At 41.4% G+C, this 27,410-nt stretch overlaps 1 protein-coding gene across 2 annotated transcripts; it reads left to right on the forward strand.

Annotated features, from left to right (window-relative positions):
- On the forward strand, positions 1-27,096 carry Atpaf1 (ATP synthase mitochondrial F1 complex assembly factor 1). Of its 2 annotated transcripts, none has more exons than NM_181040.5 (9): positions 1-477; positions 3,435-3,543; positions 5,754-5,804; positions 6,396-6,458; positions 10,577-10,627; positions 11,928-11,975; positions 13,139-13,234; positions 15,491-15,598; positions 26,175-27,096. In NM_181040.5, exons 1-9 carry the CDS (start codon positions 152-154, stop codon positions 26,367-26,369), a joined length of 1,047 nt encoding a protein of 348 aa, NP_851383.2. In that variant the 5' UTR covers positions 1-151; the 3' UTR covers positions 26,370-27,096. The 2 variants fall into 2 exon arrangements, with proteins under 2 accessions (NP_851383.2, NP_001356162.1); NM_001369233.1 differs by having other exon boundaries at positions 179-477.
- The last annotated feature ends 314 nt before the right edge of the window (positions 27,097-27,410 follow it).

A 27,410-nucleotide genomic window follows, 5' to 3' on the forward strand; every position in this document is an offset into this window, starting at 1 on the left:
AGGAGACGCGCCACGACACCCCTAGAGCGGGTGGGCAGAACCGGGAGCTGCCAGCCCGAAGCGTCGTTGTCCCTTCTCCACTCCAGCACCCGGAACCTTGAGCGCGCGGAACCTCGGTGGCGGAACGCGGGCCTCGCGGACCTTGCGGGAGATGGAGCAGGCGCGCGGGCCGGGGGCCGAGGCTGACGCGCCCGAGGAGGAGGAGGGGGAGTCGCAGGCGGCCATGGCGGCGGTAGTGTCCGCTGCGGGTGGAGCGTGCCCCGCAGTCCTGCAGGTGGCGGGTCTCTACCGAGGCCTGTGTGCAGTGCGCAGCCGCGCCCTGGGGCTGGGGTTCGTGTCACCGGCACAGTTGCGCGTGTTCCCGGTGCGCCGGGGCTCGGGCCTGCCCCCCGAGGGAGCAGACGGCAGTGGGGTCAGCGAGCTGGAAGCGAACCCCTTCTACGACCGCTACCGGGACAAGATCCAGCAGCTGCGCAGGTGCGGTCCTGGTCGGGTGGGGGTGGGGACTCACGACCGGCGGGCAGAGCTTCCGGCATGCACTACTCTCCGGGACGGTGGGCTTGCCCTGGCCCTGCTATACCAATAGTTTGTTTCCAAGTTCAGAGAGGCCAGGCCACTTGCCTAAAGTCACATCTCTGCAGACTCTTTGGGTCTTTCCACAGTCGTCAAAACACTCTTTAAAGCCCTATGAAGAAGACAGCTCAGAGAAAGTTGTCCCCTACTTAGGAAGATGAAAATGAAGACCTTCAGCGAAGGCATTTGATTTGCTCAAGGTCACATGTTGAGTCAGCAGATACCTGCCTGAGAGATCAAGTTCACAGGCTCTCCCAGCTTAGGGCCCTGACTGCCTGGACAAGGAGACTGGGATTGTGGCAAAGACTGATATGATAATGTTACGTTTGTATTGCCCATTGAACCCTCTCACTAAGGAAATGTAGGGATCTGGAGAGAGGTAGAGTCTTGCCCGAGGTCACACAGTTGGTTAAGGTTTATCTGACTGTAACCAGGGTTCCTAAGGCGTCAGCTTCCAGAAGGTAAACCGTGAAGATGAAAGAGGTGTGGCTTAGTAGAAGAGAACTTGCTTACTATGCACTGGGCCTTGAGTTCCATCTCCAGCACTGAGGAGGAAAAGTGTCGTAGGGTTATGGCTGTTAAGGTAGGTAGAGTGGGTGCCTAGTTCCAGGACGAAGGATGAAGGTAAGGAATGGTGGTCTGAGAGTTTGGTGCTATAGGAAGGCACTTCTGAAAGGAAGCCAGACGTTACCGGCTAGAAGTTCTCTGCATTTTGTCTCATTTTAATTCCACTCCCTTAAGTTCTTCGTCTTCACGCGGGGCAGCAGCATCCTCTAACTAGGTGTACTGGCTGGTTTGGTGTGTCAACTTGACACAAGCTGGAGTTATCACAGAGAAAGGAGCTTCAGTTGAGGAAATGCCTCCATGAGATCCTGCTGTAAAGCATTTTCTCAATTAGTGATCAAGGGTGGGAGGACCCATTGTGGATGGTGCCATCCCTGGGCTGGTAGTCCTGGGTTCTATAAGAGAGCAAGCTGAGCAAACCAGGGGAAGCAAGCCTGTAAGGAGCATCCCTCCATGGCCTCTGCATCAGCTCCTGCTTCCTGATCTGCTTGAGTTCCAGTCCTGACTTCATTTGGTGATGAACAGCAGTATGGAAGTGTAAGCTGAATAAACCCTTTCCTCCCCAGCTTGCATCTTGGCTATGATGTTTGTGCAGGAATAGAAACCCTGACTAAGACACTAGGGTTTACCACTTCTAGCCCTGGAACCCTCCACCTGTCTGTCACTTTACCACGAATAGAGTGATCTTCTAAGCTTTTTGAAGCAATGATGGAATAAATGAGTGAATACTTTTGCTCTCCTTCAAACATTAGATAGTCTCAAATTGATTTTAAAATAGTACTTGACCTGCAGTCCTCTCCACCCACTTCTCTCTGATCCCTTTAATACACAAGTGTCTCCAAAGAGGTGTCTCATCTCACTGAGTACTTAGTGGGTCTATTCAGACTTACTCAGGGGCCAATAATGGTCTCTTTCCTTCCTTGGGTCATTCCCATCAACATTTATACATACTAATATTTCAGAAAGTGAGTTTCCCAAGGTGCCCCATTGAATTCTTCAGTGTCCAAACTGCTTAGCGCTTGATGTAAAACCTTCACATGCTAGTTCTCTGCCACTCTCTAGACCAATCTAATACCTAAACTGCAAATACTATGGTCTAGGTCTAGCTCTTAAATCATTGGAGGAATGTGTTCCAAATATGGGAAATAATAACACAGTCAAAAGTACAGTCATGAAACCACCTCAGTCATTTAAGGATGTTTGAGCAAAATTTTGTTACGGTTATAATTATCAGCAGTGCGTTTGTACATATTTATGTATCTGTCTATACAACTAGGTAGTAAGTTTCTTCAAGTAGGGACAGTGTGTTAGCTATTTTCTATGTGCCTAGAGCACAGCAAGAGCTCTCCTGCGCACGGTGCCCCTGTTTTCTATGCACTCACCATGGCAAGCTCAGGTACATCCGTGCTTATTAGCTGGGCTGACCCAGTCCTTCCAGAAGAAAAGAAAAGATCAGCCCATCTACATAGTAGTGAAGACAGTGACATTTGGTGTCACATCCAAACAGTTTTTGGAATAGGCAGTACCCTATAATGTCTTGACTATGAAGGTCTACCAAACGGTTAAACAAGCTATCCTTGGCTCCTCACCCAAACTGTTGTGTGTCTCCCAGGCAAGTAGCTAGAGTTCTTGGATGATGTTTTCATCTACGATTACAAAGCCACGCATCCCATAATCAGCTACACATTCTGACGTATCCTTAGTAACAATGGCTGCCTCAGCCTAGCCTTCAAGCCTGAAGAGCATCCCCATTTTAAGATAAAGGATGAATTCTGGTGTTCTGTCTGATAGGTCAGGGAGATGCTCAGGTACTAAGGCTTCTTCCAGAGCATCCATTTGGAGTACAGGATCTGATGGTGGGTATAGAAGGAGACGTCAAAAATTAGATATATTCAGGTAAAACCTTAACACTGAGTAGGCACGCTGTAGGATTCCTGCCTGTGGAGGTAACCCAGCAATATGACTTGACAGTATTCTTTCTCTCTTGAGTGGCTTAAGAACCTAAGAAAGCGAGCCCTGCATCACCTGAGCGAGTAGCCTGCAAAAGAAAAATAAAGCAAAAAAACAAAACAAAAACAGTGTTGCACTGCTGATCCCTAGAGGCTTACCTATAGCTGAGTAACTGGCTTTGCTTTCCACTGCCTTGACTTTCAGGCTTATACCCTGTTCTTAACTGAATGCAAACCCTTTAGCCTCATGGTGTCTGTGTCCCTTCTCTGAGGAGGTGCGATGGAGTGCTTCCTTATTTCAAAGCCCGCAAAGGCCTGCGTGCTTCACCTTTATTTACCTTTTGTCAGGTCTGACCCAGCGGCCTTTGAGTCCCGCCTGGAGAAGCGCAGTGAGTTCCGAAAGCAGCCAGTGGGGCACTCCAAACAAAGTGATTTTATCAAGTGTATGGAGCAGAAGGTAAGATGTACTGGGCCTCGGAGGTTGGTTTTGTCTTGTTGTATAAGCTTACTAGCCCTTACCCTTTAAGTGGTCGCCAGTGACCGGAACATCTCATCTTTTCTCATTCTCCGTCAGTAAATGTGTACCCTGCTCTTGCTAGACAAGATCCTGTAGTCATGTTGGAATGTAGAAGACTGAGAGGAGAGTCCCCACTCATAAGAAATGTAGTCTAGTGGTCAAGGAGCTCATGGAACTGAGCTGTAGGATACAGGGGATATTTTCAATGGAGGTCCTGGGTTTGCTTTTTTTTTTTTTTTTTTTTAAAGACAGACTCTCACTGTCTATCTCTGGCTGGCCTAGAACTTGCCGTGTAGACCAGGCTGGCTTTGGACTCATAGATTCTCTTGCCTCCTGAGAACTGGGATTAAAGTTGTGCACTACCACACCCAGCAAGAATTATTATTATTATTATTATTATTATTATTATTATTATTATTATTTGTAGGTGTGTATGTCTGAATGTGTGTATGTGCACACATGGCTGCAGAGGTAACTGAGTTTAAAAGGTAGACTTAGGTTAACTTGCCTGATAAGAAGACAAGCTCCGGAACCACGTGCCAAGGACTGCGTCATAGCGTTTAGCTACCAGCTAGGTAGTTATGGGCAAATTATGTAACTTCTCTCTGCCTTAGTTTTGCCTATTTGTGAATTAGAAATAATAATACCTACCTCACAGAATATGCTAAGACTGGATGAAGTAGTATCGTGCACTCTCCAGCACCATCCCTGGCACATAAAAAGACCTTAATGCATCATTAGTCTTTGTGATCCTTGAGCACCAATGCTGGGGAAAGGGTATAGAAAGCTAGCTATGATAATCTAGGGCAATGCTTTCCAGACTCTTTGACCACAACTCACAGTAGGAAATATATTTACATTGCTACTTAGAATACATGTGTATGTTTCGTATAACAAACGAAACTTTTGTGCAGCAGTGTTCTGGTGACACATAATACATTCTTTTCCTATGTTTGTCTGGTTCTCACTCTGCAAACCAGCCTCATCTGGAACTTAGTAGGTAACCCTCTTGAACTCTCAGTAACCCTCCTGCCTCAGCCTCCCACGGGCTCAGATTGCAGATGTGAGTCATCACACCTGGGTAGTGTATTCTTAGTTTTTAATCTCCTAAAAAATTATGTTAACAATCCACTGAAGTGATTTTACAATATATCATTTGAAAACTTGTAATCTCAGAGGTGCATGGGAACTAATTCTGGAGAGACTTGAGCCAAGCTGGAACCACTTTTGATTGTTTTTGGCCCTTTTAGAGTGGAAATGTATCATTGTTAGCACATTTCTGTGACAGAAACATCCTTGATGAGGAAGGATTGGGTTTGCATGTTTCAGATTTGTCAGTACGTCATGTCAAAGAGCATGTGGGCTTGCTTAGGAAGCAGAAAAGGGGGATATGGAAAGAGACCAGAATAAGATAGAGCCCCTAAGAACATGCCCTAACAACATACTTCCTCCAGATAGACCCCACAGCCCACCTTTCGTCACTTCTCAATATCTTCATATTATGAATCCAACAAAGGATTAATCTGTTCATTAGATCAGACCTCATGACCTAGTCATCTCTGGAAGTGCCCTCACAGACTTATCCAGAGGTGGATTACAAGTTCCCTAGGCACCTCTCGGGCCCATCAATGTAACAAGGGATTTTAACCGTCACAAGAAGTCTAATTGATAGGGAATCTGAGAACTCAACAGGACTCTAGCATGCTGAAGACCCCTACAACTAGAAATGCTATCAGAAATAATCAGTTTTAGAAAACACATCTCACCATTTCTCACCTAATTGGTGTCTGGTGTGGAACAGGTCAGAGGGCCAAGCACAGAAAGAATCCTTCATGGTTTTTCACAGTAGTGGCAGCTGTACTGTGAACTCCTGTACTGGGAGTCAGTGTCTGCTAACATACCCGTTCTCACCTCTGTATCTCAGATTCTTAGAGAAAGGAAAGCTGTCCCATAAACAGTAACTCTTAGAGAGGTATGTACAGTGTCATAGAGAGTGGATATGAGTGAGTTCCCAGGAACAGAAGGACTCAGTGAGACTGGCCACCTCAGTGGTTTGATTTATTCCCTTTCTTTCTTCCTGCCTTTCTTGCTCTTTCTTTCTTTCTGTGAGGAAAGTATAGTTTAATAGTCTGTCTCCTCATGTATTTCAGACAGATGCCTTGGGGAAACAGCCTGTGAGCAAAGGATTCACTAAGGACAAGGTAGGTTTCTAGTTAAATATAGAAATCTAAGTCTGAAGTCATGTGGGACATCTATAATAAGAGGCTGCAAATTTAAACATATTTGTTGTGCTCAGGGATTTTTGTCTAAGGTGATTTTTCCCAACAGTAGAGATGAGAAATATTTGTCTGGGTTATTGTGTCCTTGACATGACTTCTAACTTAGGTTTGGGTCCACAGACACTGCTAGACATTTGAAGGAAACAGAAAGCACTCCTTTCTAAATCAAAACACCACATGGAGCACCTATTGCACAAATACAGAGCTCCCTGGGGGAGCAGCAGCCAATGCTTCTCCCTTACCAGCTGCAAAGTGCTGCAAGACTGGTGAGACTGGAGCATCTGGGGATGCTTGATGACCTAATAGTTACTGCCCAGGAATAGAACTGTGAAGGAAGGTCTGTGTGGGAGCAGAGACTCACGTTCTCTGAGCCTGTGAGAGGCTTTTGTACCCACAGGAGGTCTGCTTCACTGTGCTGACATTCTTTTCCACAAGGCTTGAGACAGAACTAAGCTGGGGTTGTTGTTACCGTTAATTGTAGATGTTAAATTAATTGCTATTTCTTCTTTCAAGACTCTCAGTTCAGTCTTCAACGTTGAGATGGTGAAAGACAAAACTGCGGAGGAAATAAAACAGGTAATAGGTGGAAATGAATAGGCACGCCCCCTGAGATTATTTGCTCTGTAAACCAAGTCTGAGAACAGAAAAGGTCAGATGTTTTTCTTACACCTTTTTCAATGCCAATAATAAATAGTCCTAAGGGACAAAAGTGATGAGTCACATAAATAACAGTGACATTTAAAACGTGTCTTTCTTTGTCTTGCTTTTATATGTCTAATGACTTAGGTTTACCCTTTCCCTTTCATTTAAAGTCATCAGGATTCTATACCTGGCTCTTCACTACCTTTGCAAATAGGCTCCCGTGGTGTGCTGGTGGGGTAGTGGTGAGCACAGCTGCCCTCCATGTAGCTTTTCCTTTCCCTTGTCTTAGCTGAGTGCACTTGAGGTTCTGCTTGCTACAGAGAAGAGAGTGTGCTGGTTAAAGCAGTAGAGCTGGGCGTGGTGGCACAGACCTTTAATCCCAGCACTCAGGAGGCAGAGGCAGGCGAATCTCTGTGAGTTCGAGGCCAGCCTGGTCTACACAGTGAGTTCCAGGACAGCCAGGACTACACAGAGAAACCTCGTATCAAGAAAGAAAGGGAGGGAGGAAAGGAGGGAGGAACTTAGACTTTAGAAATAAGCTGACATTTTTAAGCTCTAGCTCTTCCACTTATCTGACTGACAAGTTAATTTCTCAGAGCCTCAGTTTGCCCACTGTAAAGTGGTAACAGCTATATGCCTACTTGTCAAACTATTTGAGAATTAAATGAGTTAACGTTTGTGAAGCACTTAGAACGAATCCTGGCACAGAGTAAGTGCTATAGATATGTTTTAAAATAAATGAAAAAATACTGTGTTGGGAACATGTTTCAAAATATCCAGTGACAACCCCTTCCCCATTTTCATTTCCTTGGCATTTGTGGCCTAAAGACCTCCCATAGGCATTTCCTAACCATCTCTCAAAAGCATTCATGATCCGCCCTGCCTGTTCTGTCATTCTGTGTACCTTGATTTACATTGCTCATCCCTACTTATGACTGTAATTCTTTTCTCTTTAGCCTGTATGAAACTATTTGAGGATTCTTTATACTTCCATTATATTTTAGGTTTATGTGCTAATGAACACGATAGCAATTAAAGGAATAATAAAAACACAGGCAGGCATTATGCTTGTTGCTTCAAAAGTATTTCTTCATTAAATTCTAATGTCTACCCTTAGAAGTAGATGCTGGGCTGGTGAGATGGCTCAGTGGGTAAGAGCACCCGACTGCTCTTCCGAAGGTCCAGAGTTCAAATCCCAGCAACCACATGGTGGCTCACAACCATCTGTAAAAAGATCTGACGCCCTCTTCTGGAGTGTCTGAAGACAGCTAAAAGTGTACTTACATATAATAAATAAATAAATCTTTAAAAAAAAAAAAAAAAAGAAGTACATGCTGTTATTCCCAACTTAAAGACACGTGGTTAAAAAATATATATTTATGCAAAACAATGTTCCAAACATTGGCAATTAAAATTTTTTTTAAAAATCAGTCACCTCTGAAAAAAATATTGAAGATTATTTATATCTTACAATATCGAATTTCAGTCAAGATTTAGTTGTTTAAAAATAAGCACATACCTCTCAATAGTATACAAGTTTTTTCTCTTTAATAAATGATAAAATTATATGTATATGAAAGAATTATTTTGAAATATTTTGTATAATTTAATATCAGTAAATATTTGATTTCTATGCCTATTTTATATTACATATACCCATAATCAAATTTCATGGGTAAAAGGAAGTCACAAGTGGAAAAACTTTAAGAAGTCCTGGTATAAGTGAAATTCCCTCCCTTTGCTTGCCCCCTCACACCGCCAAGCAGTACTGGGAACTGAACCTCATGCATGCTAAGCAACCACTCTGCCACTGAGCTATGTCATCTGATACTGTTGGATTGCAGGACATTGGTGATGACATAGACTAATATCCTGCCTACTCAGTGCTTGCAAACCAGTGAAGGAGGTGCATTCAATGCTAATGACCATATTTAAGTTAACGTATTTGTTTCAGTTAGTTTTTTATTACTGCAGTAAGACACCAAGACCAAAAGCAACTTGGGAAGGAAAGCGTTTATTTCAGCGTACAGTTTGTAGTCTGTCCTCTAGGGAGGTCAGGGAGGGAACTCAAAATGGAAGGAGTAGAGAAGCTGGAGCTGCTGCATCAACTCCATTGAGAAGTGCTGCTTGCCCGCTTGCTCTGCTGCTTTGTATATGTTTCAGGGCCATCCGCTGAGGGATGGCGTCAATCCACAATAGGCTGGACCCTTCCACATCAGTCACTAATTACAAACATGCTGGAGGATTGGCTCAGCAGTTAAGAGCTCTAGTAGCTTTTGCAGAGAACCGAGGTTTGATTCCCAGCATCCACAAGGTGGCTCACAACCATCTGTAACATCACTTCCAAGAGATCAAAAACTCTCTTCTGACTTCTTGGGAATATAAATATGGTACACATACATATGTATGTGCAAGCCATATAGTCATACGCATAAAATAATAAAATAAAAAATTTTGAATGTATTTTTTTACTAGAAAATGTACCATATTCTTGTCCATAGGCCAGTTTCATGGGAGCATTTCTTCAATCGCAGCTCCCTCTTCCTAAACGACTGTCTTCTGTCAAGCTGACATAAAACTAGCCAGCGCAATCTCTAGAGAGATGATATGAAATAGACAATGATGAAGGAAAACTACTTGTGGGGAGAAGTATGAACTTAGCCTTGAGTTAAAGAAGAACTGGTGGGGAAGGTGGTCAGAGATGGGAAAAGGAAAATTCCAGTAAAAACCCTCAATGTGAAAAGCCACAGAGGACAAAAATAATAGAGGTCAGTAAAAAGCATGCGCATAGAACATGCATTCGTGCTGCGAGGATACTGCACATGGACTATATACAATATATTGTAAAAAACATTCCTAAAAACGACCAAAACTATTCTTATAGTGTAATAAAACTGTGGGTTTTCTTTTTCTTTTTCCCTGTTTTCTTATTTTATACTTTATAAACCTACTTACTATTTTTGGGTATTTACATCATGAAAATCAACTGTACTCTGTGTTCTTTGATGCCAGGCAGAGAAATTGTGACTGCTCTGTATCTCAGTCAGACAGCAGGTTCTATCTGTTCCCTAAATGTAGGACTTCTTGGATGCAGAATTTTAAGAGCTGCCTGCAATAAGCAATAAAAGCTAACATTATTTTAGTGTCTGCTCTGCCAGTCTCAGTTAGTCTTCATAACAATCCCATGAGGTTGGTGTCACTGCTGTTTTATCAATGTCGTCTAAGTTCCAGAGATTTGTCCAAGGTGGACTAGCTAGTAAATGATCAGGGCCAGGGTTTGCATCCCAGGCCATTGACTCCAGACCCTAACCTCTGAGTGGCCTGTATTCTTCCTCTCTGAGAAAGTCCACAGTTGGCTGGGGAGGTATGGTGTGGGGAGACGATAAAGAACTTGTGAAAGCCTATCACAAACAAGATAAATCCTGAGAACAATTATTTCAGAGGTCATAGAAACTATTTCTTTGACAGAATTTATTTTGTAAAGGTTATTTTCTCATTATATGTATATGGATGTTTTGCCTGCGTACATGTCTGTGCATCACATGTGTGCAGTACCTGTGGAGGCCAAGAGTAAGTGTCAAATTCCCTGGAACTACAGTTACAGATGGTGTGAGCTGTGCCATCTGGGCAGTAGGAGTTGAACCTTAGTGCTCAGCAAGAGCAGCCAGTGCTCTTAACTGCTGAGCCATCTCTCCAGGCCCTTTAATTATTATCAGTTGTCTGTTTGTAAGGGGTAGGTATGCTTAAATGCAGGAGCCTGCAGAGGCCGAAGGTATTGGATCCCACTGGTCTCCTGGCACTGGAGTAAAAGGCAGCCATGAGCTGCCTAATGTGGATGCTAAGAACCAAATGGGTCTTTTTCAAGAGCAGGAGATGTTATTAACCACTGCTGTTAGCCATATCTCCAGCTCCCAGACTTGATTATTAAGAAATAAACAGTGTAGGATTTGGAGAGATGACTCAGGAGTGAAGAGAACTTTCTAGCACTGTATCTTGGTGTACATTTACCCACATTGTCACAGATCATTCATTTGTTTGTTTGTTTATTGCAGATTTGGCAGCAGTATTTTTCAGCAAAAGACACAGTCTACGCAGTTATTCCTGTGAGTAATCTGAAGGGGAGATGGAAGTGTTTCAGCATGAGGTCAGCACTCCTACCCTCTCAGGCAGCTGCCTTTGCTTCTCCTCTGTTTATGACATCTCAGGAAGTTACACTTTACAGCTCTAAGAGTTTTATTATGCCCTAAGCAGCAGCGATTGGAAGCTCCATATGGTGTATTTATGACGCTTGCTTTCCCTTGTTCTGGTTTAGAAATGTTTCCAGTCTGACCAGGGAGGCTAGTGCAAGTTCATGTTTCTGAGTGATTTCCAGATGCATTTTATTTCATTTTCACTTTCTAACCAAACTGTGGAGACACAGCATGGCTTTCTGCCCTCCCTGTGTGTATGGCAAATGCTCCCTCTGGGCCTCTCCAGCTTTTCCCCTTAGCAAGTGGCATTTTCTTGGCTTTGCCTTCTTGGAATTGTTTTAAAGGTGATTGCTAGCCATTGCTTTACTATAGCTAAGAACCAGACATGATGGTGCACACCTTTAATCCCAGTGCTCGAGAGGTAGAAACAGAGGCAGACAGGTCTCGTGAGTTAGAGGTCAGCCTTGTCTATATAGCAAATAAAAAAAGAAAGAGAGAGATTATCTCTTACCTTAAAGTGCACTGAAGAACACCGCTGTATTCTGAGAGGCTTACCTAAGTATAAGATTAAAGCCGAAAATGCATACAGAAAGAAAAGTCAGGCCTTTGGCTGTGAGGACTCTCTGTCCTTTGTTTTAACTTCTTATACACATATACTCTTACCTTCATGAACTCCACAACCTGTGCAGTTTGTACTTGCTGTTTTAGATCTTTCATACCAGCTCATTGGACAGGCCTTCTCAGGTCTCCCTTGAGTACCTACCTGGTTCCTTGGAGACTTTAAAGCATTGGAGGACTTAGTCTTCATATATACTCTGTAGCAATGAGCAGCAAAGCATGCATCAGGTTTTCTTGTCATTTTATTATAAGAGTGATTTGTAGGGCTGGAGAGATGGCTCAGTGGTTAAGAGCACTGACTGCTCTTCCAAAGGTTCTGAGTTCAAATCCCAGCAACCACATGGTGGCTCTCAACCATCCGTAGTGAGATCTGATGCCCTCTTTTGGTGCATCTGAAGACAGCTACAGTGTACTTAGATATAATAATAAATAAATCTTAAAAAAAAAAAAGAGTGATTTGTAAATGGTGGAACTTAAAAGCCTGTTTTAGCCATAATGTAGTTCTAGAATTCACTCTTGGAAAAAAATCTAGTGTGATTGTGACTTTTCATGTTTTTCTATTTGTGAGTTAATTTTATTCTTTTCTAACTTACAGAAAGAGAAGTTTGATTTGATCTGGAACAGGGCTCAGTCCTGCCCAACAGTAAGTCTGTAGTGACTATGCAGAATTGCTTATAAGTGCCACCAAATAGGCAATTTCAAACCAGTTCTTCTCATGATATAATGCTCTATTAACAATGGTACTTATATGCTAATTTTATTGATAAGTGGTATTTTCATTCTTATAAATGGCTTTTTAGCATTCTACTACATATTAGGCCTTTCTGATATAGGTCTTAATCTGTCAGTATATGTATGAAAAGGCACCATAGAACCCAGTGTACTGATACGTGTCTTTAATCCTATTCAGCCTGGTCAACATAGCAGGTTCCAGGCCACCCAGGGCTATATAGAAAGAACCTGCCTCAATAAGGAAGGAAGGAAGGAAGGAAGGAAGGAAGGAAGGAAGGAAGGAAGGAAGGAAGGAAGGAAGGAAGGAAACTAGACAGAACCTAAGACCTTTATCTTCACAACTTCCGTGAGGTTCCTGTGTTAGAGTTTTCTTGACAGTTTTATTCATGCTATTCTGATAATATGTGCCAGAAATAAATTAATATTTTGATGCTGAAGTAGTGATCCACCACACAGTTCCAGGGAAAGGGAATGGGTAGCCAGTGTGACAGCTATGATTGCTCAAACATTGCTAGTAAGAAATAAAGACTACCTTAGCAAATCAGAGATATATATCATACTGGTGGGCTGGATAGCAATATTGCTAAATGTCAGCTCTCAAATTTCATCTCTGATACGCTCCTTCTTAGATGGGTTGAGAAATGTGCATGTGTTTGTTATACTATCACATAATTAATTTCATAATTTCATCCCATAAAGCCAAGCATTATGGGATGGGAGTATAACTCAGTAGGTTACTTTACCTAGCATGCACAAAACCCCAGGGTCAGTCCCCAGTACCCCATCAACTGGGTATGGCAGCACATGCTTATTCTAAGGCTTACTCAAGGCAGAGGCAGGAGAGTCAGGAGTCAGGCAGGCTTCACTGTGTATAAGTTTGAGGTCAGCCTGGGATACATGAGACATTTTCTTTAAATTAAAAAAAAAAAAAATGAACAGAGGAAGGAAAGAAGGAAGGAAGAGAAAACAGAGAAACTATCCAAGCATTGAAGAAATAAAGTGCTACTAGTGATAAGACATTGAAGAAATGACTTCATTTATTCACCGGTCTCCTTGTTTTTCTGTTTTCCACAGTTTCTTTGTGCACTACCAAGAAGGGATGGTTATGAGTTCTTTGTAGGACAATGGACAGGTACAGAGCTCCACTTCACTGCACTTATAAATATTCAGGTAGGTGACATATGCCCTACAAAACACGGGGTATAAAAAAGAAGCCTATCCTTTGGTAAGAGTAGAAACCTTCCTGGGGCTGGGGTTAGGGTCCAGAACACTGGCTGAGTCCAGCAGTACCTGCTGTGCTGCTGCTGAACTGTAATACGCTGAATGTTAGGCCTCCATAGCCGATATCTGAAGTCAGAACGCCGCTCTCTAGCTTCATTGTCTCTCTTTTGTCTCCTTCTGCAACCTCTATGGCATCTATTGCATGTGTCTCAACACAAATGGGTCGTTGTAGCCCAAGCTATGAGCCCACTGAGGCAGGCCTCCATGTCTTACCTGTGTTTTATTAACCAAGGTAGCCTTTTCCAAAATGCTAGATGAATAGTTTTCACTTCATACATATTAGTTTATTTGCTTTCTCTTTTTCTTTGTTTTATTTACAAATGTTAGAGTAAAAAACATAGCTCAAAGTACACTTGAGACTTAAAAAAAAGAGTCAGTATTTTAATTCATAGTAACTAGGATTGGCATTCTATATTCGGAGCACACACCTGGTTTAAAAACAAAAAACGAAAAAACCTGTATTGTTTTGGCTTTAAAGCTGAGGCAGAGGGCACAGAATAAAGTGAAGGGGCAAGCTTTGACATTGTGGTGTTAGAATTTGGCAAGTGTTAGCATTGGATAGATATTATGCAGTGGGTGTTTCATACTTGTCGTTTAATCTTCTCAATATGTCATGAAGTGGCTACTGTTACTACTTGTATTGGTAGAGAAGAAGGTCATGTGCATTACTAAGTAAGTAGTAAACTGTTTTGAGTCCCGCTTGTCTTACTCCAAAGTCTATAAACTTAAACACTGACCACTGTCCTGAGAAACCTACTAGGTCCTACAAGAAAAGGACTGCCCCAATGGAGTTCAAAGCTAAAATATAAAAGCACAGAGGAATTGACAGATACCAAACACAGAGTAGTCGATGACTCTAGAATGGGATTGGAAGGCAATACAGCAGGATCCTCATACTGCAGGTCTGTCCTTGTTTACTTTCTATTGCTATGATAAAACACCATTCTAGAAGCAACTTATAGAAGAAAGCGTTTATTTGGGCTTACAGTTCCAGAGCAGGGCTCTGTAATGGCTGGGGAGACATGATAGCAAGTAGCCAGAGCAGGACGCTGAGAGGTCATTCTTCAACAAGCATACAGTGGATAACCACTGGAAGTGGGCAGAGATATAAACCCTCATGACTGCCTGCCTCCAAGGTGTACGTCCTCCAGTGAGGCTTCACCTCCTAAAAGTTCCATAGCTTTCCCCAGATAGCACCACCAACTGGGGAACAAGCCTTTAGATGCCTGAGTTTTGGGGGACGTTTTCCATTCTAATCACCATAGTATCTAATGAGAGGTATATGTCTTTTTGTGATAGTATCATGTATGACTTTCATAACAGACCCTGAGAAAGTCCTTCAGAAACATAATGATCAAAATAATTAGTATTAGGATTTTGGCCAGAATGATCAGTACGTTAGAAGTGTGGTGAGAGAACTAAGAGGATGAACTGTTAAGAGCGCCTTAGCAATAGCTCGGTGTAATACGTACAGGATGCCTGCTGGAGCTTTAAAGCTGAAGCCCAGGGATGTGCTTGTTACTGAGGTTGTTTTCTTCCATGCTAGGTAACGGCATTGGCTTTAAATTCGGCTTCTCTTCCTAGTCTAGACTTGAGGTCTGGTGACCTTGCTGATCATTCTTATGAAGTTACACATTTGTCATTTTTCTCTCCTTTCTGCCCCAACCAGATAGATAATATTTTAAAGCCACACAATAGAAATCTGGCTTGTGTACAAACTCTCCAGTGCTAGCTATAGCTTAAAAGAGCTCAGACTTTAGAGCCTCCACAGGGAGCAGATGAAATGCACTAGTCCGTAGAAGTAGCAATTACACCAGCATATCGCTTTCTTTAGACCTTAGCTTGGTAGCTGCCTGTACCATTTTGTTTTTAAATGTATGACTACAATGAAGGATTCACTGCCTTTGTAAACATTTCTGGGAAAAAAGCCAAATCTTTTCCAATTGAAGACACAAATAACACCATGAAAACTGTCAGTTCGCCATGTCTTTGCAGGCCTGACCTTGTCCTGCATACCAGTCTTCTAACTCACCAGCACCCAAGGGGCTGTTAAGAGCTAGAATTTGCTCCAGACTCTGTTGCTTTGTAACTGCAGTTTGTTGTGGTGGTACCTTATTGAGCTTTGATAAGTGTTCCTCTATGCAGACCCGAGGGGATGCAGCAGCCAGCCAGCTGATTTTATATCACTATCCTGAACTTAAGGAAGAAAAGGGCATAGTGCTGATGACAGCAGAAATGGACTCCACATTTCTGGTAAGACTCTGCATTTGTCTCTTGGGGTTTACCTAGTAGACCTGTAGTTATTTAGGTATTACTCTTTTTGATGCCTCGGGTCTAGATTAAGGAAAGATGCCTATATGTAGTTTGTTTCTCGTGGTTGAAAACAATTTTGTCTTGCTTACAGTATCCAAGTTGAAGTACAGTTATACACAGATAAATAAATGCTTTTGGTGGTGGCGGTATTTTGTTTCAGTGTACTTTTTAAGTGTGTGTGCGCTCGCATGCATACACACACACATATACACATTGGGAACAGGACACATGGCAAGATGCATGTGTAAAAAGTCAGAGGACAACCTCTTGAGGTCCATTCTCTTCCTTCCACCATCTAGCTTCCAGGGGTCAAACTCAGGTCATCTTGCAGCAAGCATCTTAATCCACTGAGCTACCTCACTGGCCCTGAAAATAGGTTGTTATATTTCAGACTGGGACTCACTATGTTGCCCTAGCTAGCCTGGAACTTGCTAAGTAAACCAAGTTGGCCTCCAACTTACAGAGATCCACCTGCCTCTGTCCAAGTGCTGGGATCGGAGGTGTAAGCCACCATGGCTAGTGCTGAAAATTGTTTCACTCTCATTTCATCCCAACAGTTTTCCTGCCTTAAACTCTTTTGGAGCTAAATTTTCATTTAAACTGAGATGAGGTCATTTATAGTTATGACACTCATTTGATACAAAATATTACACATTTTATTCAGGAAGTATTAATGTATTTGATTATGGATCATAACACAGTTACATATTATCTTCACCTATATCTTTATAAAATCCAGTAATACTAAAACCAAGACACATCTGGCCCTGGAGATCTCAGGTAAAATTACGGACACATAGGTGACTTATGAAGTGTGGGATGAGCTTACAGTCTAGAGTAATAGTTGTGTCTTTATCTTCCTCTCCACCGTTGATGGGTGTATAACATCCACCATGGGACCTCCTTTCCTCCTTTTCCAGTTGAATCACTGAGACAGAGCATCAGCCACATGCCTTGAACTGATGATGCCCATTGCTTTCCACGTGTCCAGGCACCAGAGACAGTTTGGGGTCTGTCTAAGGCTTGCTTATTTCAGTCCCATCTGACCGACAGTGATGGTGTAGGATGTCCTCAGAAGACTGGGCACTTTAAAGCTTCTTCCTCCATTACAACTTATGTTTCTTCTTTGTCTTTTACCAGCTGCATAGAGAGAAGGAAATGGTTTCACTAGACTACCATGGGATGTCTCACAGTAACAGTAGACTCCTGACTGGAACAGAGTGGGGACTCTACTTCCCTGACTGTTATTCCTAAACTGCCCAATCTTATTTCTCTGGATTTTTCTTTCCTCCTAAACTATGTGTCACTCAACGGGAAGACAGTGACCCAGAATCCTACTTATAGTATGCATTTGCCATTAACTAAGATAAAGGCTGAAGAAAGAGTAGTTTTGGATGGAAAATCAAGACCTCACTTTTGGACTATTAAATCTGAGATGTCTATTAGCTATCCATATAATGTAGTCAGGTAGATACATGCGCCTGGTATTCAGAAAAGCTGGAGTATATAGGTTGTATTTAAAGCCATGGATTGAATGAAATACCAAGAAAATAAATGAGGGTGCAGAAGAGAAAAGATGTAAGAACTAAGTCCTAAAGAGATGAAGAAACATCAGCAAGGAAAAGTAAGAAAAACCATTGTGATACTGGGTGGGGGCGGGGAGTTAAGCTGATGGGTGCCTGGAAATGAAGATAAAGTGTTCTAAGCAACAGAGAGTGTTTAGTTAGCCAACTCTAACTTGCTTATAGGGCAAATGAGATAAAAGACTGAAATTTTACAAGATTTACAGACATGGAAGTATTTGGGAGCCTTTATAAGAACAGTTTCAGAGAAATGTTGTGATTATAAGAGCATGATTAAATTTAAGAAAGATGGGAAGAGAGATTTGAAAGGGCAAACATTAACTCTTTCAAGGGAAAGAAAGTAAGGTGTTTGTTAGAGGAAAGAAGTGGGAACAAGGATGTCTTTTAAATATTGAATAAATAATACGGAAATATATGGTAGGGAGAAGAATATTAGCCATATAGGAGAAAGAAAAAGAATAATATTCTGGGTGAGCAAGTCTGGAAATGAGGGCTTAATCTTTCTCCAGGAGTTTAATAGTGGACAAAAGTCAGGAAATGAGGATATAGGTATAGTATAGTTAGATGAGTAGAGTTAGTGGCAGCTTGTAGAAGTTCTTGTCAGTTTTTTTTTAAATGAAAAGAAAAGCCATCAGCTCAGAGTAAACATGAGAACATGGGGTTAGATATTTGAGTCAAAAAGAGATAGTATGCCAGGTATGGTGGTATACACCTTTAATCCCAGCACTTGGGAGGAAGAGACAGGTGGATCTAAAAATCAAGACCCAGGACATCCAAGGACTACATAGAAAAACTATGTCTCAAAAGAGAGAGAGAGAGCCGGGCGGTGGTGGCACACGCATTTAATCCCAGCACGTGGGAGGCAGGCGGATTTCTGAGTTCAAGACCAACCTGGTCTACAGAGAGTTCCAGGATAGCCAGAGCTATATAGAGAAACCCTGTCTCGAAAAAAAACAAGAAAGAGACAGAGAGACAGAGACAGAAAGAAAGAAAGGGAGAGAGAGGAAGGAAGGAAGGAAGGAGGGAGAGAGAGAAAGGGAAAGAAAAGAAAAAAAGAAAGGGAGAGAGGAAGGAAGGAAAGAAAAGAAAAGAAAGAAAGGAAAGGAAAGAGAGAAAGAGAAAGAAAGAAAGAAAGAAAGAAAGAAAGAAAGAAAGAAAGAAAGAAAGAGAGAGAGATTATTGTCTGCAAGCACAGCCTATGGGCTGGATTTAACCCACATCTTGTTTTTGTAAGACCTATGAATTATAAATGATTAAGAACCACAAACCACGAAAATTAGTATTTCATGGGATGTGAAAAGTATTAAATTCAATTTCAGGGTATATAAATTAGGATTTATTTACATATTACTTATGACTGCTTTAGTTCTGTAATAGAGTTGAGTAGTTTGAGATTCTATGGCCCCCAGAGCCTAAAATGTTTACTGTTTATAGAAAGTGTTTGCACAGCACAGTCTAAGGAAATAGAGAATTTTGTGTAGATATAAGCACAGACTTAACTGTAGTCGGCTGTGTGGTATAATGATGTAACTGAGGGGCCAAGACCAGAAAATAAAGCTGGGTAGAGAGGGAAGTAAAAGGATAAGACACTAGGAACAGTGAACTTCAGCTGCAGACTGTTAGAGTTTCAAGTGAACTAGGAAGGTAAAATAATGGCCACAGTGCAGATATTTCAGACAAGACTGGGAGAAGACATCAGTATTGATGGCAAAGTCTGTACTCTGAGTCACATGGAAATATGACATAGAGATTGTGCTGTGTTTTAAATGAGCCCTAGAGGTAGGTCACAGGAAACTTTTTCTTGGTTTGTTCTGTTTCACCATTTCACTCCGATAGTCTCAGACTGATGCAGTTGTTGTATCATTAAGGTTTTGGAGGGATGGTGATGTGGGGTGGAGCTTTGTTGTTGTTTTGGCTTTATAACATTTGATTACATACCAGACAATCAATTTGCCTTGTCTAAACCACAGTGACTATGAGGTCCCAGTATACAAGGCTCAACAGATAAAGGGACCCATCATCAAGCCTGATGACCTGAGTTCTGTCCCCAGGACCCACATGGTAGGAGAAAAGAACTAACTCTTGGAGCTTGTTCTCTGACCTCCATTGGATGAGCCATGGCATACCTGCTAACATGCAGACACACATAATAAATTCATAAGTAAAAATGCATAATTTTAAAAGATTTTCTTTATTATTTTAGTCATGTGTGTATATGTATGTATCTATCTATATATATGTATGTGTGTGTGTGTATGTATGTATGTGTGTATGTATATATATATGCCTGAGTGTGAGAATGTGCATGTGAGTGAAAGTGTTCTCAGCGGCCAGAGGCATTGGATATCCCGAAAGCTGGAGTTACATGTGGTTTGAGCCACCAGACATGGATGCTAGAAATTAAACTCAGGTCCTCTTGCAAGAGTAATGCATGCTCTTAACTCCTGAGCCCACCACTCCAGCCCCAGTTTAAAACATAAAAGGTTTAAAATGAATACTCTGTAGAAAGAAGTACAGCCCATGTTTTTTTTAAAATAAACTTATCCACATCATTTTATAGCTAGATACAACCAACTTTTTTTCTTCCAATGCTAAGAATTCAACTTAGGACTTGCATTTGTTTTTATTTTTTGTTTGTTTTATTTTTGTTTTTAGCAACACAATTAATTTTTTTAATTAGGTATTTAGCTCATTTACATTTCCAATACTATACCAAAAGTCCCCCATACCCACCCACCCCCACTCCCCTACCCGCCCACTCCCCCTTTTTGGCCCTGGCGTTCCCCTGTTCTGGGGCATATAAAGTTTGCATGTCCAATGGGCCTCTCTTTCCAGTGATGGCCGACTAGGCCATCTTTTGATACATATGCAGCTAGAGTCAAGAGCTCCGGGGTACTGGTTAGTTCATAATGTTGATCCACCTATAGGGTTGCAGATCCCTTTAGCTCCTTGGGTACTTTCTCTAGCTCCTCCATTGGGAGCCCTGTGATCCATCCATTAGCTGACTGTGAGCATCCACTTCTGTGTTTGCTAGGCCCCGGCATAGTCTCACAAGAGACAGCTACATCTGGGTCCTTTCGATAAAATCTTGCTAGTGTATGCAATGGTGTCAGCGTTTGGATGCTGATTATGGGGTGGATCCCTGGATATGGCAGTCTCTACATGGTCCATCCTTTCATCTCAGCTCCAAACTTTGTCTCTGTAACTCCTTCCAAGGGTGTTTTGTTCCCAATTCTAAGAAGGGGCATAGTGTCCACACTTCAGTATTCATTTTTCTTGAGTTTCATGTGTTTAGGAAATTGTATCTTATATCTTGGGTATCCTAGGTTTTGGGCTAATATCCACTTATCAGTGAGTACATATTGTGTGAGTTCCTTTGTGAATGTGTAACCTCACTCAGGATGATGCCCTCCAGGTCCATCCATTTGGCTAGGAATTTCATAAATTCATTCTTTTTAATAGCTGAGTAGTACTCCATTGTGTAGATGTACCACATTTTCTGTATCCATTCCTCTGTTGAGGGGCATCTGGGTTCTTTCCAGCTTCTGGCTATTATAAATAAGGCTGCTATGAACATAGTGGAGCATGTGTCCTTCTTACCAGTTGAGGCATCTTCTGGATATATGCCCAGGAGAGGTATTGCTGGATCCTCCGGTAGTATTATGTCCAATTTTCTGAGGAACCGCCAGAGGGATTTCCAGAGTGGTTGTACAAGCCTGCAATCCCACCAACAATGGAGGAGTGTTCCTCTTTCTCCACATCCTCGCCAGCATCTGCTGTCACCTGAATTTTTGATCTTAGCCATTCTGACTGGTGTGAGGTGGAATCTCAGGGTTGTTTTGATTTGCATTTCCCTGATGATTAAGGATGTTGAACATTTTTTCAGGTGCTTCTCTGCCATTCGGTATTCCTCAGGTGAGAATTCTTTGTTCAGTTCTGAGCCCCATTTTTTAATGGGGTTATTTGCTTTTCTGAAGTCCACCTTCTTGAGTTCTTTATATGTGTTGGATATTAGTCCCCTATCTGATTTAGGATAGGTAAAGATCCTTTCCCAATCTGTTGGTGGTCTTTTTGTCTTATTGACGGTGTCTTTTGCCTTGCAGAAACTTTGGAGTTTCATTAGGTCGTATTTGTCAATTCTCGATCTTACAGCACAAGCCATTGCTGTTCTGTTCAGGAATTTTTCCCCTGTGCCCATATCTTCAAGGCTTTTCCCCACTTTCTCCTCTATAAGTTTGAGTGTCTCTGGTTTTATGTGAAGTTCTTTGATCCATTTAGATTTGACCTTAGTACAAGGAGATAAGTATGGATCGATTCGCATTCTTCTACATGATAACAACCAGTTGTGCCAGCACCAATTGTTGAAAATGCTGTCTTTCTTCCACTGGATGGTTTTAGCTCCCTTGTCGAAGATCAAGTGACCATAGGTGTGTGGGTTCATTTCTGGGTCTTCAATTCTATTCCATTGGTCTACTTGTCTGTCTCTATACCAGTACCATGCAGGTTTTACCACAATTGCTCTGTAGTAAAGCTTTAGGTCAGGCATGGTGATTCCACCAGAGGTTCTTTTATCCTTGAGAAGAGTTTTTGCTATCCTAGGTTTTTTGTTATTCCAGATGAATTTGCAAATTGCTCCTTCGAATTCGTTGAAGAATTGAGTTGGAATTTTGATGGGGATTGCATTGAATCTGTAGATTGCTTTTGGCAAGATAGCCATTTTTACAATGTTGATCCTGCCAATCCATGAGCATGGGAGATCTTTCCATCTTCTGAGATCTTCTTTAATTTCTTTCTTCAGAGACTTGAAGTTTTTATCATACAGATCTTTCACTTCCTTAGTTAGAGTCACGCCGAGATATTTTATATTATTTGTGACTATTGAGAAGGGTGTTGTTTCCCTAATTTCTTTCTCAGCCTGTTTATTCTTTGTGTAGAGAAAGGCCATTGACTTGTTTGAGTTAATTTTATATCCAGCTACTTCACTGAAGCTGTTTATCAGGTTTAGGAGTTCTCTGGTGGAATTTTTAGGGTCACTTATATATACTATCATATCATCTGCAAAAAGTGATATTTTGACTTCCTCCTTTCCAATTTGTATCCCCTTGATCTCCTTTTGTTGTCGAATTGCTCTGGCTAATACTTCAAGTACTATGTTGAAAAGGTAGGGAGAAAGTGGGCAGCCTTGTCTAGTCCCTGATTTTAGTGGAATTGCTTCCAGCTTCTCTCCATTTACTTTGATGTTGGCTACTGGTTTGCTGTAGATTGCTTTTATCATGTTTAGGTATGGGCCTTGAATTCCTGATCTTTCCAGAACTTTTATCATGAATGGGTGTTGGATCTTGTCAAATGCTTTTTCTGCATCTAACGAGATGATCATGTGGTTTCTGTCTTTGAGTTTGTTTATATAATGGATTACATTGATGGATTTTCGTATATTAAACCATCCCTGCATCCCTGGAATAAAACCTACTTGGTCAGGATAGATGATTGCTTTAATGTGTTCTTGGATTCGGTTAGCGAGAATTTTATTGAGGATTTTTGCATCAATATTCATAAGAGAAATTGGTCTGAAGTTCTCTATCTTTGTTGGATCTTTCTGTGGTTTAGGTATCAGAGTAATAGTGGCTACATAAAATGAGTTGGGTAGAGTACCTTCTACTTCTATCTTGTGAAAAAGTTTGTGCAGAACTGGAATTAGATATTCTTTGAAGGTCTGATAGAACTCTGCACTAAACCCGTCTGGTCCTGGGCTTTTTTTGGCTGGGAGACTATTTATAACTGCTTCTATTTCTTTAGGGGATATGGGACTGTTTAGAAGGTCAACTTGATCCTGATTCAACTTTGGTACCTGGTATCTGTCCAGAAATTTGTCCATTTCGTCCAGGTTTTCCAGTTTTGTTGAGTATAGCCTTTTGTAGAAGGATCTGATGGTGTTTTGGATTTCTTCAGGATCTGTTGTTATGTCTCCCTTTTCAGTTCTGATTTTGTTAATTAGGATTTTGTCCCTGTGCCCTTTAGTGAGTCTAGCTAAGGGTTTATCTATCTTGTTGATTTTCTCAAAGAACCAACTCCTCGTTTGGTTAATTCTTTGAATAGTTCTTCTTGTTTCCACTTGGTTGATTTCACCCCTGAGTTTGATTATTTCCTGCCGTCTACTCCTCTTGGGTGAATTTGCTTCCTTTTTTTCTAGAGCTTTTAGATGTGTTGTCAAGCTGCTAGTATGTGCTCTCTCCCGTTTCTTCTTGGAGGCACTCAGAGCTATGAGTTTCCCTCTTAGAAATGCTTTCATTGTGTCCCAAAGGTTTGGGTACGTTGTGGCTTCATTTTCATTAAACTCTAAAAAGTCTTTAATTTCTTTCTTTATTCCTTCCTTGACCAAGGTATCATTGAGAAGAGTCTTGTTCAGTTTCCACGTGAGTGTTGGCTTTCTGTTATTTTTTTTTGTTATTGAAGATCAGCCTTAGTGCATGGTGATCTGATAGGATACATGGGACAATTTCAATATTTTTGAATCTGTTGAGGCCTGTTTTGTGACCTATTATGTGGTCAATTTTGGAAAAGGTACCATGAGGTGCTGAGAAGAAGGTATATCCTTTTGTTTTAGGATAAAATGTTCTGTAGATATCTGTCAGATCCATTTGTTTCATCACTTCTGTCAGTTTCAGTGTGTCCCTGTTTAGTTTCTGTTTCCATGATCTGTCCATTGGTGAAAGTGGTGTGTTGAAGTCTCCCACTATTATTGTGTGAGGTGCAATGTGTGCTTTGAGCTTTACTAAAGTTTCTTTAATGAATGTGGCTGCCCTTGTATTTGGAGCATAGATATTCAGAATTGAGAGTTCCTCTTGGAGGATTTTACCTTTGATGAGAACGAAGTGCCCCTCCTTGTCTTTTTTGATGACTTTGGGTTGGAAGTCAATCTTATCAGATATTAGGATGGCTACTCCAGCTTGTTTCTTCATACCATTTGCTTGGAAAATTGTTTTCCAGCCTTTTATTCTGAGGTAGTGTCTATCTTTTTCTCTGAGATGTGTCTCCTGTAAACAGCAAAATGTTGGGTCTTGTTTGTGTAGCCAGTTTGTTAGTCTATGTCTTTTTATTGGGGAGTTGAGACCATTGATGTTAAGAGATATTAAGGAAAAGTAATTGTTGCTTCCTGTTATTTTTGTTGTTAAAGTTGGCATTCTGTTCTTGTGGCTGTCTTCTTTTAGGTTTGTTGAGGGATTACCTTCTTGTTTTTTCTAGGGCATTGTTCCCGTTCTTGTATTGGTTTTCTTCTGTTATTAACCTTTGAAGGGCTGGATTCGTGGAGAGATAATGTGTGAATTTGGTTTTATCGTGGAATACTTTGGTTTCTCCATCTATGGTAATTGAGAGTTTGGCTGGGTATAGTAGCCTGGGCTGGAATTTGTGTTCTCTTAGTGTCTGTATAACATCTGTCCAGGCTCTTCTGGCTTTCATAGTCTCTGGTGAAAAATCTGGTGTAATTCTGATAGGCTTGCCTTTGTATGTTACTTGACCTTTTTCCCTTACTGCTTTTAGTATTCTATCTTTATTTAGTGCATTTGATGTTCTGATTATTATGTGTCGGGAGGAATTTCTTTTCTGGTCCAGTCTATTTGGAGTTCTGTAGGCTTCTTGTATGTTCATGGGCATCTCTTTCTTTAGATTTGGGAAGTTTTCTTCAATAATTTTGTTGAAGATGTTTGCTGGTCCTTTGAGTTGAAAATCTTCATTCTCATCCACTCCTATTATCCGTAGGTTTGGTCTTCTCATTGTGTCCTGGATTTCCTGGATATTTTGAGTTAGGATCTTTTTGCATTTTCCATTTTCTTTGATTGTTGTGCCGATGTTCTCTATGGAATCTTCTGCACCTGAGATTCTCTCTTCCATCTCTTGTATTCTGTTGCTGATGCTCAAATCTATGGTTCTAGATTTCTTTCCTAGGGTTTCTATCTCCAGTGTTGCCTCGCTTTGAGTTTTCTTTATTGTGTCTACTTTCTGAACCTTGGAAATGATTATAAATGATTGCATAACAGATTGTTCCACGTTGTAGCATTGTAGTAGATTATAATGGCAAGCATTACCTCACAGTCTGTGGAACAGGAACTCAAGAGCAGCTTAGCCAGGTGGTCCTGGCTCCAGTCTCATAAAGTTGCTGTCATGATGTCACATCTGAAGACTGACTGGGCTTAAGGGTCCACTCGTTTCCTTGGCTCTTCTTTAGGACTACTTGAATGTCCTCATGATATGCCAGCTTACCCCAGAACAAATAATTCAAAATATATTCTTTTATGTTCCAATAACAAGAGCCCTTTCCAATCATTTCACCATAGTCTACTTGCTAGAAGAAACTCATTAAGTACAGCCTCACACTAGGAATAGAGATCAATCTACCAAAGGAGGAAGGACCATGATAGTTGCAGAGATTTTATATCATCACAACTGGCTTTGCCACTGTGTTTCTGACTGGGGTGCTATCAATAACAAGATAACAGGTAGTACACAAGTGTGTCTAGTTAGTCAAGAACTCAGTACTTGCACACTTATTCTTAGAGCTAGGTAACTCTTGCCCCTCTTCCTGGGATGTATGTAGTGGTTAGTTAGGAACTAAATAGAGAAATTGTTATCATTTGAACTAACTTACTCAACAAACATTATATCACTATGTATTGGAACATAAAATAAGTCATGATGTCTGTATCTTTGAAGATTTTATATTAAAGAGTCCAGGCCAAAAAGAAAAACAAATATAAGAGAAGGTGCTGAGAGTGGTAAACAAGATGCCTTGCCCATGTGGAAGGAACATCTAACGAAGATATGAGAGGTCAGGGAGTCGGGGAAGCTTTTCAGGAACAGTGACTCCTCCACAGAACTTGGGCACAGAGCTTCAGGCTTGTGCAGGAAAGTGCCTCACTGCTCTCATTGCCTTGCAGAATGTTGTGGAGGCACAGTGCATCGCCAATCAGGTTCAGCTCTTCTACGCCACCGATCGGAAGGAGATCTATGGGCTAGTAGAGACCTTTAACTTCAGACCAAATGAGTTCAAATATATGTCTGTCATCGCTGAGTTGGAGCAAAGTGGACTTGGAGCCGAACTGAAACGTGCCCAGAACCAAGATAAGACTTAGAGGTATCTGGATTGTCTCTTCACAGTGTTGGCTCAGTCCTGGATGGCCTGAAGCCCACCCACACCCTTGAATTCCAGAGCTCAGCATCTGCAACAAGCAGTCTGTAAAGAGTTACTGTGTAAGCTTATTGCAAGAAGTGATTGTGGACATGAGCCCTAATACTTGATACAGGAACAAAGATATACAATTACTCTGATAATTACCTCTCAGCATAAGGGTTCCTTTTCAGTGTTTCTGGCCTTTGGAATGAGAAATATATCGCTTCTCGGCCTTTTGGCTAAGATGAAGTGTGGAATGAGAAATATTCAGGGATCCACAAGACTATTGGCTTGGTTTTATTTAGTGTAATAGTGCAGTTGCATTCTGGCCATTTTGACCTCATAGCTCCCACTTCTATGACTTCATAAACTGTAGCAATAAGCTTGAAGATCTTAGAGATGTTGGCTTTATATACTCTTTCCATGCACCAGTGAGCTGGCTAAAAACATAACCCAAAACTCCTGGCCAGACTCTAATACAACCAGCTATTCTCATCAGAATAAAGACTTGTGGATGCCCCTTCAGAGTTGCCTTCAGTGTAACTCAGTGAATTACGGGTATACTTCAATAAACAGGTTCAATGCCTGTATACTGTTAAACTGTCGCTTATGGCCCTACTCCCTGAACTCTGCCTGTGAGAAGCTGATGAATCACTACAGTGTAAATAAAACCTTTTTCTAAGGAGATCAATCTAGATTTGCATGATTAAAAAAAAATAAGTGTTATATGAAAACGTGGGTGGAAGCAAAAGTTCCCAGATTGAGTGCAGGGAATGTAGCAATAAAATAAGTCTGGTTTTCAGTCTCTGTTACACAGCATAGTGGAAACTAAACTTTATACTGTTGGTGGCATCAGTGCCGGGGGTTCATTTTATCAGAACTCATCTTGGGGCTCGGTGATTTCTTGAAACACCAGAAATAATTAAGTTATTCTTCAGCACCAGAAGCACGTGTATCCTGCTTTGTGGCCCCAAGGTCATTGATACAAAAGAATAGTGGGTCC

The sequence above is a fragment of the Mus musculus genome, chromosome 4, assembly GCF_000001635.26.
Source record: "Mus musculus strain C57BL/6J chromosome 4, GRCm38.p6 C57BL/6J".
Classification (NCBI taxonomy): domain Eukaryota; kingdom Metazoa; phylum Chordata; class Mammalia; order Rodentia; family Muridae; genus Mus; species Mus musculus.

Bases quoted from the DNA above. Each gene is read 5' to 3' on its own strand.
- Atpaf1 (NM_181040.5), top strand. From the start codon at position 152: ATGGAGCAGGCGCGCGGGCCGGGGGCCGAGGCTGACGCGCCCGAGGAG. The intron at 3,544-5,753 runs GTAAGATGTACT...CATGTATTTCAG, and splicing joins TCAAGTGTATGGAGCAGAAG to ACAGATGCCTTGGGGAAACA. The intron at 10,628-11,927 runs GTGAGTAATCTG...TCTAACTTACAG, and splicing joins CAGTCTACGCAGTTATTCCT to AAAGAGAAGTTTGATTTGAT.